This window comes from Melanaphis sacchari, unplaced genomic scaffold (genome assembly GCF_002803265.2).
Source record: "Melanaphis sacchari strain LSU unplaced genomic scaffold, SCAv2.0 Contig13_pilon_pilon, whole genome shotgun sequence".
Lineage (NCBI taxonomy): Eukaryota > Metazoa > Arthropoda > Insecta > Hemiptera > Aphididae > Melanaphis > Melanaphis sacchari.
Genome location: NW_020270588.1, coordinates 1,198,370 through 1,214,618, shown reverse-complemented (window position 1 = coordinate 1,214,618; position 16,249 = coordinate 1,198,370). Strand labels below are relative to the sequence as shown.

The following is a 16,249-nucleotide window of genomic DNA, read 5'->3' as shown; positions in this document are numbered from 1 at the left end:
AGGTTTACGGTACTCGCATTATCAGGGAAGTTCGATAAGAAAACGCCAACATTTTTGTACCATATTACCGTGTGGTATAAAAATCCCGGTCTCCTCCGTGAATGTATAGACATTTGTAATCTCCTTCGCGGACGTATAGACTATAGAGTATAGACGCTTGTAAGTTGTAATCTCCTTCACGGACGTGTAGACGTCCTTTCCACAGAGAACATTTTGATAAAATATAATAATATTCAGTACATAGTACATCAAAATATATAAGTATAATAATTACTACCGTTATTATTTATTAGTTAATAGTTATTCTTATTACTAGTTATTAGTAAAGACCGGGTTCCCGACGTTCCCGTGCAATTACATCTTTTTATGGATATCCTAAATTCTATAAAAACAAACTACAAATCCAAATCAAGAGATGTAGATTAGCTTAAAGAAAAATTTATGTTTACAAAGTTGCACGTTTTTGGTTTTTTTTTTTTATAAAGATGCCCTGAATGGTCCTTTTGTACAAATATTTTTGCTATATAATCTATATTATATTATATTACCATCTATTTACTTTTTCGCTACTATACCTATTGTGTTGTTATATGAAGTATAGGACTTATATATCTAATAATAAAATTATATATATATATATATATATATATCGATTTAATACGACGTAATTAAGATAATGACTACGATAGTCGATATTCGATAAGTTATCGATGTATACACACATAAGTACAGTAGTTCAGTCTATCTGCAGCAGCCGTAGTCGAGTCAACTTGTTATGTATAACAATTTTATAATTGATACTTATAACTTGATATCATTTAATTTATTGAAAATTGAAATGACACCTTTGTATCTACTTAAACACATTGTGATTATTTTCTTTTCATCAATTTTTTATATGTACTTTACAAAATAATTGAACATAAAAACACTAATATTTAAATTTACTAGGTTTTAAAATGCGCATAAATATCTGCAATCTTACTGAAATCTAATACTCTTGATAATAATGGTTATTACAAAGATTATACCCGTAATTTAACTTTTGTTTCATCATTTTGACAAAAAATAAATGTTTACATTTAACAAACACTAAATCCTGTAATGTATTACAATTAATAGTAAAATTGTATCACATTAAACTACCTACATTACACTAAATAAAAGAATACTAATATCCAACAATTAAAATATATTTTTATTGAAATGTTTAGGGAAAAATGGACTATACATTTTGTATTTATTAATTATCAGTTAATAAGATCAATTTAAGTAAAAAGGTATATTAATAAAGCTTGACTTACAATTATTTTTTAAGAATATTTAAAACAATTCATATTATCATGTATTTTTTCTGACATTAAAAATTATAATTTTAATACTAAAGCACATATGTTTAATAAAAGAAATTAATTCATATTGAAAGCAAAAAAATTAAAATGTACCATATTTCTTTATGAAAACCTAAAATGTATAAATAAAATTTAAAAATATGTATAAGATTAAAAAATTATAAAGTTTAATATTATGCAGGTACCTATAAAGTATAATATTATAACCAAGGATGGAAAATCTGAGGCATGCAAATAACTGTTGAGTGAAGGAGAAAAATTACTTATTAATTTATTATTCCAAAAAATCAAATTATACAATTGTTAAAAACATGAATAACATAAAACGATACAATGATAATAGTTTAAATTTTTTACATATACAAGCAATAAGATTTTTTATATTTAAATACTAAAATCGAAAATTTTTTTTAATCAGTCTTCAAAAATGGCATCATCACCATCATTGGTACAATCGCTATCTTCATAATCAGAATCGAGATATTTTTCTTCGTTTAACTTCTCACCAAGAGCTTTTATTTTTAAATTATTGAATATTTTACACCACACATTCCAGTTTCTATGTTCAGTAATGCAGAATTCTGTGTCATAAATAATATATTTATGTTTTTTTGTACATTTTAAAAGTCTAGGCCATTGATATTTAACTTTTAAAAGTTTTTGTGCTTTGATGAAAATCCCATCAAAACATACATGACAAGTACATAGTTCATCTATTATAAATCCAAACAAATTTGCTGTAAAGGAATAGGATGCAGAATTTGTTTCAACGTTTATTATTATGGTATCTATTGAATAAGAAATATTATAATCGTTTACTGATAAAATATTCAATTTCAGATAAATCCATGTGTTATCTTGATGCCAAATACATTGAGGAACTATTGGAGTCTTATTGCAATCTAGACAATATTTTTTCTCAATTTGTATGTCCTTTTTTTGTTTTATGTTTGCTATTATATTATCTTTATATAATGTTTTTGAAGCAGACTCATTTTTTTTTTCATTGGTTGAATTTAGCACAATTTGGGTTTCATTTGTTTTGTTTGGAATTTTTAATAGACTGTTTAATAGATCCATCTGAATTTTTAATTCTTCTTCATCAACTATATCATCATCCTCACTATCATATTCCTTGTAATTATAATTTATGCTTGTAATATTTTTTATTTGAGTATTATCAACATACATAATAAATTCATCAGCCAATGTGACATTTATGTTTATATCATTCTTAAATAATACAACTTCATAATGAGTTCCTCCAATCAACTTTGCATCCATAGTAGAAGAAAGAACTTTTAAAACTATCTTAGTGTCTGTAAGTTCCAATAATCGGTTATTAAACTGATTTATCATATCTATTGATGAACTATCATTAAAACCACTTAAACTACATTCAATTACTTGAAATGGTAACTTCGATATCAAATTTGAGGGTATAATCAATAAATTATGAATTTCAACTTTGTGAAATTCACCATAATCTACACACAGAATATTAGCTATTTGATTGTCAATATTTTTAATAATACCACGATTATACTTATTTTCTTCAGATATAAATGCTAAACATACACTTCCAACAGTAGCACAAGTTAATTTTTCAACAGATGCATTACTAATAATATCATCAATGTCTCTTTGAAGAGCAACAACTCTTTCAGAATATTGCAAATTACTTACTAAAAAACATTTTGGACTATGTATATAATGAACAATTACATTTGATATTATATCCTCAGACAAATGAGCCCATTGCACTTTTATTGGTTCGTCAATTTTATTTCTTTTTTCATCACATGAAAATAATGGTATATTTGATTTTTTAATGATTAATGGTTTTGGTTCATTTAAGTGTTTCTTCCATATAAGGCTATCTTTATCTAAGTTGAGTAATTTATCAATTAAACAAGTATTTTGTTTTGCAAGATTGCGATTAATTAATTCATTTGGTAATTTGAAAGAATTTTTATACAGTTTACACGTAAAGTGAGAACATTTAATACATTTCTTAGCTAATATCCAATCAACCCATAAAGTTATTCCTAATGTAAGTTCAACTTTGCAAATAAATTCTAATTTTGTCAAAATAAAGGGTTCTAATAAACTACGTACAAGTTTTGTTGTATCAACTGGCCAATTGGAAACAGACGCTCCTTCTACCACAGGTTCCATTGAAGATATGATGATTTCAACAGCTACAGGCTGAAATTCTTTTAAATGGTTTGGCAATACAAATATTTTATTTGAGCTTATTTCTTTTGTTTGTCCTATGTCAATTAATATTACTTTTACAGTAACACTAAGCCATCCATGTACTATATCCAAAACAACTGCTCGATAAAATTCTTCTTGTTCAGTTTGTATCATAACCATTTCACCAATAGAATATGTTTTACATAAAATGATAGAATTTTGAGTTGAACAGATGTTTCTTAATTCATGTTTTATTCTTTCAAACGAGTCATCAATACTTATCCAATCTTCATCTTTTAAAGGATTTTTTTTGGTACTATATTTAAGAATTCTGCCATAAAAATGTGAAGCACTTAGAATTGTTGTCAGCTGTATGTTAATTAAACATTTCATAGGAATATTGAGCCATTTTTTATCAATTGTTTTGCATAAAACATGACGCTCTGCACATGTTCCTTCACAAATACCAAATTCTTTTACTCTATCGCAAAGAAATGGACGAGCAATTGATACTTTACTATCTTTGAATGGTATTTTTATAAATTCAAACATATTTGATGTATGTATCAGTACCTATAAGACAAAAATATATAGGTAAGTTTAGAAATATGAGTGTCTGCAGAATATTTAACCGATATGCAGAATAATTTTTGTAAAAATAACTCCTTCCTTTGCTAACTATATACAACTATAATATTGATAAAAGATAACTAAGTATTGATTAAATTTTAAGTTCAAGTATTGTTTAGTTTAAAATGTATGGATAAAAATTATATATATATAAAATAAATTAGTAGTATTGACTTTGTACAATTAATATAGTAATAAAAACAATTATTTGACAGACCTACAAGTAATAAAAAGTTTATTTATTTTTTCATATTCATATTATTCCTAAAGTATTAAAAAAAATTTTTATGGTAGTTTGTAGGAATAATTAAAAACAAAAATATATATTATAGCAAAGATAAACAATATTAAACTCTATGATTTATAAGCTGCTAATGAATTATTTTAATTTATAATATAAAAATCAAAATAAATGCACATAAACATTTCATAATAAAGCATATAAATTGACATTTTTGTGTTATTTAATAAACTGAAAAATTCAGAAATATTAAAAACAAAAACACTTACGTTGTCAACCTAGGTACTTTGATAAAATATAGTAGATTTTTATTTATTTAGCATCGAGATGAATTTTAACTCAGATAATGCATATCTAATGGCCAATAATATTTTCAAAATTATACTCACATATCACAATTGTAAAAAATAATTTCAATTTAAAAAGTATTAATTAAGAGAGACTACAGGAGTAACTACGATGGCTATATCTATATTCGTGTTAAGTATTAACGAACAATTAAAACAAAAATTAGAAAAGTTAGAAGTATTAGAGATATAATTACGATATCTAAATTAAAAATTTAAATCATTTACGTTACATTATAAACACTTGTATCATTCACGAACAATAAAATGGCTTATAAAATTCAGTTATTCACACCCATTGGCTACTGGCCAGTGTCCACACTCCACTGTCCAGTGGTAAATACTAAATGCAGTTTGTCAGTTTGTGTATTTTTTTCGACAATTTATTAAAAATCTTATTTTTTGTTCCCGGACGATTAAGTTAATGGACAATTGATCCGCACGAAAAAACGTCGTATACGGACAATCTGTTCCCCTCATAATTTTATACATGGACAATTGGTCCCCATCTTAGTTATTTTTCAGGAACAATAGTATTTTTCATTAATTTAAATCTTCACGGAGGATCACTAACAAACAAAGTGCATAGTATGTCATATTTTTGAAGATAAAAAAATTTGTTTCATGCTTCTCTGTTTTAGAATGTTTCAGAATATAATAATTTATTTTTTTCATTTTTTGGCATTTAATGATATTATAAATGCATTGTTTTGTTTTTAACGTCGTTTATTCGTATTTTAAGTCATTTTTCGTAGTTATTGTATAATGTGGGGGCATATTTTTTAAATTTTAGATTTAAAAAAAATTTGTACAACATTAAAAATTATCTTATTATTATTGTAGAATGTGGGGTTTTACCTTTAAGTTGTGACTTGTGATTAAATTTATCGCGTTCCGGTGAGATTTATCGTAGGTATGCGTGTTATACGTTTGTAAAACAAGTAAAACAAGTGTATTTTTACACATACGCCAATCATATACGCCTATCGAATAATATTATATTTATAAATTGTATAGAATAAATCCAATAAACGAGATTAAATTTACATGGCCCATGGACGTATTAATTGCAATAAAAGGAACTATAATTATTGTCAGTGTTCAGTAGTGAATAGTAATTTGGCATTTGTATTTCACGTTCACTATTTTACAGGTATTTTTTTAATTTTTAATTTTAACGATTTTAAACATGTAAAAACTAAATCGAAGGTCTAAATACTGATGACATGATCTACTTCAGTCTTCAAATATGCATCCATAACGTCGTTGACGCCGAGCGAAATTGTTCATCATACAAACATTTATTAACTGATCGACGTCGTTATCTTTTATTTGAAAACGTCAGACACATTTTGATTGTACAGTGCATCAGTGCATTATGGAAATCAATTAGAATATTTTTAATAACATTTCTTTTTTAATTCTATTTGCTTTTTAATTTTATATACCTAATACTTAAAATTTAAATGTATACTGTTTTCTATTAAGATTACAATTCATGTTTTAAAGTATTCTGATACCCATGATTACACCCATATCTCTAGTAAAAATTGTTACTTTTAAATTAAATCTTATTAAAGTAGATTTTTTTGATCATTTTAAATTAATTTTTTGGAGCATTTATTGAGTGTTTTTTAATTCATTCAACATCCTAACTCTAATTATAAATCGTATTTACTGTATATAGTCTATATTCTATAGGTACCTAATACCTATATATTTTTAGCATACTGTGACGAAATATTTCCCTTGATAAGTATATTATCTTTTATTACTGACCGATTTCTCTGATCATTTCACCTATTAGTCAGGTAATTTTTATTTTTTATTACAAGCTGAAATGCCGAATAGTTCCGCTGTGTATTCGATCCATGCACATTTGTAATAATAGTATTGGAGTGTTTTAAAATCATCCGCTGTAGAGATTTACTTGTTTCAAAAATATAATAAGTCTATGAACATTTTCAAAAATCATGTATTTTGTAAGTTTAACAGTACTTATCTGGAAATTTTTTTTCGGGTTATTTTGGCTGAGAACTTGTTGTCTGTGACCTGTGTATGAAATTATTACGGAGACCGGTTGTTTCGATACGGCGTTTTTTCACGGGGATCAATTGTCCTAGATCCGATACGAGTTCGTAAATAGTGATAAGGTGAAATGTTTTGGCCGGGCGATTTACTTAAGTGCTATCTGCTCATGATACAGTGAACGAACTTGATTGAGTGGCTGTTTAATGTTTTGCTTTGGTGAAAACAATGATATAAGCATACGCGTTTAAAACGCGTGGTCTGCAATTCTTTCTTTTTGTATATTTCATCGGCGTGTGGAGACTGTGCCATGGACGCCGTCGTAGAGCACGTTTACGCTGAACCCAGCATACCACCAGTAATAGGTGAGTCTCATTTCAAAATATGGATCTATGGATTTCCGCATCATTCAATAAATTTCCTGTAAAATTATGACTCTAATTGATTTTAATATACTCATTTATACTAGTAAACTAGTAATTCGTTGGGCTAAGCCAATACCAGAATAATGAACCATATCAATGATATGGTGCGTTTTTTTTTTTACGCCAGTTTGGTCGAATAGATCTAGATCAGTGATCGGTAATCTTTTTGGAGTCTGGGGCTTCATTCACAAATGTAAAAAGTTTTGCAGGCCTCACAAAAATAAAAATGTCATACTTATATTATTTATTTATTACGAAGAAAAAAATACTGCGATATTTATTTAATTTGTTATTTTTAAGAATAAAATTTTAATGTCGAATAAAATAAAATGATTTTCTATAATATAGTGTAGAAATTATAACTATATAAAAACATATTTAATACAATTTTTGCAGTTGGATTTTTCTCACAATTTTTTTTTCTAATTTCTACTTCAAAATTACTTGTGTCAGCTCTATTAAATTATGAAGGTGGTCATCAGTTAATTATGACTGGAGTGGGTTTTTAATTTTTTTCATGTGAGAAAAGGCCTGTTCATATAGGTACGTTGATCCAAACATGTTTAAGTATCTTGTGATTGTAAATCTATCATTTCCATTTGAAGATCAACCGGAACTTCATTAATATCTGTATTAAATGTATTTGAAAGTAATGTTAAATATTGTGAACATTGTTTAAAATCTTGAAAATGATTATTAAATACATATTGAAGTGTCAAAATACCTTTAACAAACTTAACTATCGATAATGAAAATTTTGACGATACAAACAGGACTTAAACATGCAGGAAAATGTGTTAGTTCATTTATTTCAGTATGAGACCTTAAAAGCTTTAACTTAGTTTCAAACGATTTAATATGAGACCACATATCAGTAATAAATTGATTTTTACCTTATAGTTTTATGTTAAGTTCATTCATATACTTCAATATATCAATGAAAAATAGCATATACTATACTACACACATATTGTTATATTTAATCATGACTGATTAAATAAAATATGCAGTTAAATTATTTTTATTGAATATATTTGAAATTTTGTTATATATGTAGTTATATAATATGAAATTAAATTTCGCCAAGTGGGCCACATAAAATAGATGCCCGGACCGCTGGTTGTCGACCACTGATGTAGATTGTATATTATTCTAGCGTACAGATTCCCTTTATACGTTTAAACTAAATGAATTGTTTAGTTAGGTATATGTTAACAGATTTGTATTTAATTTTCAGCAATTACAGAAGTGGGGCATTTGAATTCATCAACACTTTTAGATTGTGGTATGGCAATTGAGAATACATCTAATAGACCCGTATTAAAAATATTCAATCAACATGGTGGTACAGTTGAAGAAGAAGATCCTAGTAGAAAAGAAAATGGAAAAAAATACTTAATTTTGAGAAATAAAAAAACAAATAAGGTAGACTTAGTATATATATCTAAGTTACTAGTTAATAAAATTCTTTATTATTTAAACGTAGATGTTTTACTTTGAAAGTTTAATCTAATATTTAATTAAATGTAAACATTTAAAATATATGAGTTGCATTTATGTAGGTTTCAGTTTATGGTACCAAAGTAACTTATCTTAAAAAGCCAGATTACTTTAAGATGAAAACGTTTGAAGACCAAACATTGACAGATAAAAATCAAGAATTTAACTTAGTATTTGGAACTAAAAAGTCATCACGTATTTCAAAGTCTAGAGTTAATAATACTGTTGATGTTCCAACTGATGTCTTCGACAATATTTCTTTTTCTTGTAAGTACAGTTTTCTGTATAAATGCCTATTAAGTATATCATTATATTATTTATTTATTTTTATAGCTGATGTATTGCAGTCATCATTTTCTCAAAAATGTGAATTTTTAGTATATTTACCTTTGGGATGTAATCGTTTTTCTAATAAATTAGAAACAGTTTATCCAGTTTCTACATTATTACTTGAAAATGAAATAGATTTAATGACTGATTATGCAAAAGAAGTAATAAGTATGTTACCAATTAATAGTGACAACGAGGAGTAAGTTATTATATAAATCAAAGAAAATTTATTCAAATAATTTTATTTAACTTAGTAGTTGAATAAAAGGTTATTATAATTATTAGGGCTCGGATGTTTATGAAATTGCATATTTTTTCTATTTATTCAATTTAATGCTAACATGGATACAAATTTAATTCATGCATGTTATACTGAATCAAATGATACTATTTTTTATTTTGCATATTTTTGCATATTTTATGGTTTCATATTTTAATTGCATATTTTGGGATTTTAAAAATTAAAAAAGCATATTTCAGTACATTTTTTTAAAAAAAAAAATTTAATTAACAAACTATACAATTAATTTCACAATTTCTATGTATAAATTTTATAAATGGTAACTACAGTCTACAATCTACCAAGTATTAACGTAAAATATAAATGTTTATTATCGACTTATCGTGTTTGTTTGGAATTACAGTACTTTATTGGACAAGGTGTAAGATAATATTATTTGATGTAGAGCGAAGTTTTTCACATTATTAAAATTAACTTAATGATAATAGACGCAGTTAGAAATTTGAACAAATTAAATAACTATAGTAGCACAGTAAAACGCTAATTATGGTAATCCCTAATTAATAAATAATAATTTAAATAAAACTCTATGTAAACTTAAAAAATGTATTTAAACTGCATTAAAATAAAAAATAAAATTTTTTGTGCATATTTTGGTATTTTTATTGGTTAAAAATGCATATTACAGTAGTTTTAAGTGCATAAACATCCAAGCCCTAATAATTGTTTTAAAATATAAATTTAAACATTTTTTCGTTTTAATATTTAATTTATGGTGTATATTTTTAATTGTTTAACATTTTTTTACTTAAAGTTAAGCCAAGATCTATATTATATATCAGAGGTTTACTGTTTTAATTTATAAGCTACATTAATTGAATTATGAATTAGTTGCATATCATAAATGAGTAAAAACATAATCAAAATGTTATATCAATAATTTAATGCTATGTATTTGTATTAGTGGTGTATGTAGCATAGTTTAAGAAAGTTTGAAAATTTTTGATAATATTTCAGTTTTAGTGTTAAAAAGAGAGGTTAATTAGTTTTATTAATAAAAAAGTAAATATTTACATATAAAATTAATTAGGTACATTTTAATAAATATTTTAGTCTTTTGTTTATCAATATTAATTTAAGTGCATGTTTTGGCTTAAGTACATTATTTTAAATAATATATTTTGTTTGCAGTTTATCAACATTTTTCATAACAAATTTGAATAGATTATCTCATAAAACTATTCAAAATATTTGTCTCCTTACTTTTGCTGATGGATTGATTGCATTGTTAAGAACAAAATCAGCTGATTTGAATTTTAGAAATATTGAAATTTACCCAAATTCAGAAGTAATAAATGATAAGGTGTTGGATAATTTTGTTGAATATAGTGTTACTGGCCGGTAAAAATTATATAACTAAATAAAAAAAATATTTAATTTAAATTTATATTTTTTAAAATTATTTAGAGATTTAACATCTAAAATGAAGGATAAAGCTGTGTGTCATATAATTATAATTATGATGTTAATCAACATGTATGTATTCGACTTAAGTTGGATATCATCATTTCTTCCATCAAGTAGCCAAAAGAGGTAATTTAACATTTTATTATAATTATATTAATGAGTTTTAACTAGGAATTGATACTTTATGCTCTTAAAATAAAAATAAATATTAAAATATGCCCTTAGATATGTTTAATAATATAATATGTAATATAATTAGTTAAAAATGTATTTATTTGATTGAAAATGTTTTTTTTTTTTTATGTAAGTAATGGTAAATATTTAAAAATATGTATAGGAAAAAATCAACAATACACATTTTCACATTTATGAGTCACTAAGCGCTGGTTGGGCCATGTTATGTTTAATGTGTAAAATAAGATAACATTTTATTTTTAATGCTTTCAGTTTAATAACACGCCAATCAAGATAATATTTTTGTATACATGATTTTTTTTATTAATCAAAGTTTTTATCTATATTATTTCAGATTGACATTGCTGATGAAGGTAGTAGGAGCATCACTAATGAAAGATGATCCAACCAAGTATACACTAAAAATTCCATTAGCAACTCTACCTGCATTTCAAAAACTATCAAAAAAAAAAGTAGTTCATAACTAATTCAATTTTAATTTTGATTTATACTTGTCAATTATTGGCAAGTATTAATGTTATTTTTAATAATAAAAAAAAATTATTTTTAATTTATTGAATTAAGTATAATGATTTTACCATATTCTATTATTCAATCACCAAACTAATTTATTACCATAGTATAAATTATTATAAGAGGTAATCTGTCTAAATATTATATATATAAGTATAAAATAATTAAATTTATTAAATGGTTTAAGTAATAACTTATGATTTATAAATGCTTCACGGTTTCACGTTCAGGATAGATTTTTAAATACAGAATTAGTTAAGTAATTTTTAATTGATACTCGTAGTATTTTTTTTTTTAGTTACAGCCCAATTAATGTATTAATTACTTAAAATAAGAAGTTAAATTTAGTTTAAAATTATTTAGCTTAATTCAAGTTCAATATTTTGTGTTGTAAAACATGCACTAATCTACTAGAAGTGTTACTTTTTGAAAAAAAAAAAAATAATATGAAAATAGTATGTTTTGCACAATATTATTATTTTTATTCTAAATTACTTTTTATTTAAAGTAACTAGTCTAAGTATCATATTTAAAATTTATAATAATACCAAAAAAATTAATTTAAGTTTAAGAAATTACATTCATACAAAAATATAAGAGAAATATGCATTAATCAGGATTATATTTAAAATACAGTGGTTGCTACTTATTAGACTCACGATTAATTGACTCATTTACCTATTGGACTCAAAATGGCTGGTCCTGATTTACATATATACCAACACACATCAAAAAATTTGTCTATTCGATTCACACACTGGTTAATAAAGTCATTTGATAATTATACTACGCTATTTTACGTAGAGAGATTCAGTGAAGAGGCAATTTTGACGTACCAATTCGAGCAATATAAATGTTACGAATATATTATTAATGATTATTAAGTTGGCCGAAGAAAGGAAGATCCAATCAACTCTAGATGGACTTTTATCAAAAATTTGATTAGATTTAACATACCTACTTATCATTTTATTTTATTTTTAATGGCGTAGCTAGATTTTTATTTTTATTCATACCTTAAGAGGACGCTGCACTCGCATGTGTTGTCTCTGTCTTACAACATAGCAAATTTTCGTTCAGCAGAATCCATTTTATGTTGTTAGCTTTAACATTAGAGTAAATTTACCTATTATCAAACTTAAATGTAAGAATTTTATCTAGGCCATGACATAGGATTTTATTGATATTTTAATTTTAAGCTGAATTATAGCCATATAAGATATGGGAACTTTAAAATGCTCATAACTCACTTTAAAATTATAATATTAATAAAAGCCTGTCATTGCCTAGATAAAATTCTTACATTTAAGTTTGATAATAGGTAAATTTACTCTAATGTTAAAGCTAACAACATAAAATGAATTCTGCTGAATGAAAATTTGCTATGTTGTATGTATGTAAGACAGAGATAATACATACGGGTGTGACGTCCTCTTAAATCTCAATAAATATTTTTTAAATAAATAAGTTTTTAATTTTAAGTATTTTATAAACTTTTTTGGGTTATTTGCCATATTAATTCATTCGGTTAATGGACTCAAATGGTCAGGTCCCAAAGTGAGTCCATTAAGCAGTGACCACTGTACATAATATATATTAATCTGATAAAAGCCATGCCAGTTCTTAATGTTAAATGTCTTTGAATTAAATTGTCTATCAAGTATCAATACTTTTTGTTGGTATTCAATATTATTTATTTATAAATATTTTAACATATTTATTAAGCATTTTTAGTTGACATATTATGGTCTAGAAATTCATATAATTTAATAATGAAAAAATTAAAAATTGTTGTTTAAGTTTATTTGCGTCATTGAAACTTAAAATGTACTTGCATACAAATTTAAATTAGCTGCTGTTTATAAATATTTGTTAAGTTTGTTAGTGTATAAGACAATCCCCAACATAAAAAAAAATATATATATATATAATTTTATACTTAAATCATTTAAAAATGCAAATAATTCTTTATCTTATTCTTTTATTCCCCCCTTTGCATAGTTGGTAGTTTGTATTAAAAGACCTTCTTAGAGATCTATTCTTGGATTGAAGTTTAATGTTTTTAATTGAACCAGTAGTGATTAATATTAACTGATACTTTTCTTTCTCTTAGAAATTTATTTGTTAATTTTTATAATTTTGTTTGTGGCAATACCATATTATTTTTCATTAAGGTAAATCTTGAATTTTACTTGTTGGGTTTTTGGAGTATCAATTTGAATTTGAAGTATTGTTCTTATTGGTTGTAAAAAGTTTAATACTTAACAAATAAAGTATTAATTATTTCCCTGTGTTTCTAAGAATTTTTATAGTTTGTAAATAAATTTAAAATACACTTTTTGATACACATTTATTTCAAAAATTTCACTTAATATTTAATAGTGATTCTGAATTAATTAATTCTCTATTTTGATTATTTATAGAGCTTACATTTTTTTTTTAAATTTATCGATTGTCTCACATCAATACAAATAAATTTCACATACAATTAGTTAATATTTTCTTAGATTAAGTTTAAATTTTTTAGATTATTCTTTGAAACAGGTTTGGTATTTTATTGTACATTTGAGAAATGTATTTTTTTAGAAATTAAATTTTTTTATCAGAATTCCGTAACTTCTAATTTGATTATTTTTTTTTACGATATTTGAATAGATTATGAAATTGGTTGGTATTGTTCTACATTACATTTTTGCAAGTATCATAATTACAAAAACTATTAAAGTTTATTAAAGACATAAAATAAATGTATGCATTGGTGTTGAACACTTATACATTTTACAATTATTTATATATATATAAAAGGGTTAGGTTAGTTTATGTATGAAGAAAGTGCCCAATTATAAGAAAAATTAAAATATGGTTGATGAAACTACATAGTAAACCTATTTATAATGTTAAATCCAGAAAATTTCTCGCGGGCTCACTTTTTTTTTCATTGGTGAGAGGTGATATATTTTAGTGTTATAATTCCTATTATTAATACTTAAAATATACAATTAATAGTTTAGACATTTCAAGTTTAAATACAACTAAAAAACAAATTAGAAAAAAATTATTTATTACAATTATTTTAATTGTTATAATGTGTTTTTCATATAATTTGCAAAAAGCATCATTACGTTGAACATCAAAATAAAGCTATGGAATATCATTTTCCCATTTTCCATTATAAAATATTTTCTCTTTATCTTTTTTTTGTACAGTTAGGTGTAGGCAATTTATCTAAATCCGTGTTATAAGAATATTGAGGCTCTGAAGTTTTAGTCTTTTTATTTTGTGAAAAAAAAATCTGTTATGCTTCTTTTAGACATTTTTGTTACGAAACAATATGCAGATACAAACAACTAGACAGAAATTATAAAACTTATTACTTGAGTCTCACAGAGCGCAACAAAAGTAGGTAGGTGTGTACCGTACGTATGTAGTTTTAGATTATATCGTAATCCAACCGTTGTCATAAATTCTAATTTGTGATTATTATTTTTTGTTATCTTAAAACTGCTATAATTTTGGGAAAGTCAGTAAATAGTATTTATACTGGCAATACAGTATAAAAACATTGATACAAATAAATTACATTTTATTGTACACTATTAAGTGCGGTAATCGTAACAAGTATTGTTATAGTATTTAATAAATAGGTACATTTTGTTGAAAATTGTATTTGCCAGGGTGGCGAGGGTGTGAAAGAAATGTCTGGGAGGAGGGAGTATAGTAGCTGGCAAACATGTTTACAATAGGTACATTTAAATGTAGATAATAGAGTGACCATATTTATAAAAGAAAAAATTGAAAACTCGTAAAGTTAAGAGAATATATTCTTTCTATAATTTACAATTATTAATACTAATATTTTCAAAATTAATCATTTGCTTAAAATCTTAATAAGCAGGATGTGCTTTCATAAAAATAATTTAGGTTTAAGTCTACCAGATTCACGTTATCTAACATCTATTTTACATAATAAAATATGACCATTGGCAAGTTTGTAAATCTTTCTGTTAGGGAAACCTATGCATGCGCATATCTAAAAGGAGAAACTAAATCTGAGGTATTAGAGGCCAGCAGTTAATTTTATACTTCTATGTGGATGTATAAAAATGAAATTAATGTTATTTGTTGGTGACCACATAATTTGAAAACGAATGGATCGATTAAGCTTAATTTTTGTTTGTATGTTTATAGTAGATCCAAATAAAAATTTTAAGGAAAGAAAAATTGGAAAATTGAAAAATTCGGATTTGTGAAATTTTTAATTTACATGATGACTTGGAATAGTATTAGTTATTAGTTATTACTAGGAATAGTCTAAATAATCGATAGAAATAAAATTGGACATAAATTATAATCTCATTTTATATTTTTGTATTCCAACTTTAACATGGTAAAGTAATCAATTATTATACATAATAAGAAATATTAAAATTATAACGTACAATTTATTAAACATATATATTATAATACATAAAGTATATGCATATATATTTTCATTTTTAAGAGTTGAAATTGCATTAGGGAATTTTGTTTTGTTTAGGAAAGTTTTGTCTAAACACAATAGTCAATAAAGCAATTACGTACACCATACAGAAGGGCGAATCTTAGTTATTTTGATAGGAGAACAAAGTAAATTTTATAATTTGAATTATAATTAATAATACATACTATCATTTTGAAACAATATTGATAATCACACACCAAAATAATAATTTATACAATCATATCTATATAGGTAAGTTATTAATGTTTAAGGTTACATTCATTTGGTGCATTGTCAAACG

At 24.7% G+C, this 16,249-nt stretch overlaps 2 protein-coding genes across 3 annotated transcripts; one reads left to right on the top strand and one right to left on the bottom strand.

The window, feature by feature from the left end:
* Nucleotides 1–1,695: 1,695 nt before the first annotated feature.
* On the bottom strand, nt 1,696–5,138 carry LOC112591586 (putative ATP-dependent RNA helicase TDRD12). Of its 2 annotated transcripts, none has more exons than XM_025335426.1 (2): nt 4,812–5,138; nt 1,696–4,124 (listed from the first exon to the last, which is right to left on the bottom strand). In XM_025335426.1, exon 2 carries the CDS (start codon nt 4,101–4,103, stop codon nt 1,767–1,769), a length of 2,337 nt encoding a protein of 778 aa, XP_025191211.1. In that variant the 5' UTR covers nt 4,104–4,124; nt 4,812–5,138; the 3' UTR covers nt 1,696–1,766. The 2 variants fall into 2 exon arrangements, with proteins under 2 accessions (XP_025191211.1, XP_025191212.1); XM_025335427.1 differs by lacking the exon at nt 4,812–5,138 and adding an exon at nt 4,692–4,790.
* Nucleotides 5,139–6,599: 1,461 nt separating this feature from the next.
* LOC112591616 lies at nt 6,600–11,445 on the top strand. The gene is made up of 7 exons (XM_025335481.1): nt 6,600–7,162; nt 8,460–8,647; nt 8,785–8,989; nt 9,056–9,251; nt 10,485–10,694; nt 10,761–10,886; nt 11,290–11,445. Exons 1-7 carry the CDS (start codon nt 7,108–7,110, stop codon nt 11,420–11,422), a joined length of 1,113 nt encoding a protein of 370 aa, XP_025191266.1. The 5' UTR covers nt 6,600–7,107; the 3' UTR covers nt 11,423–11,445.
* The last annotated feature ends 4,804 nt before the right edge of the window (nt 11,446–16,249 follow it).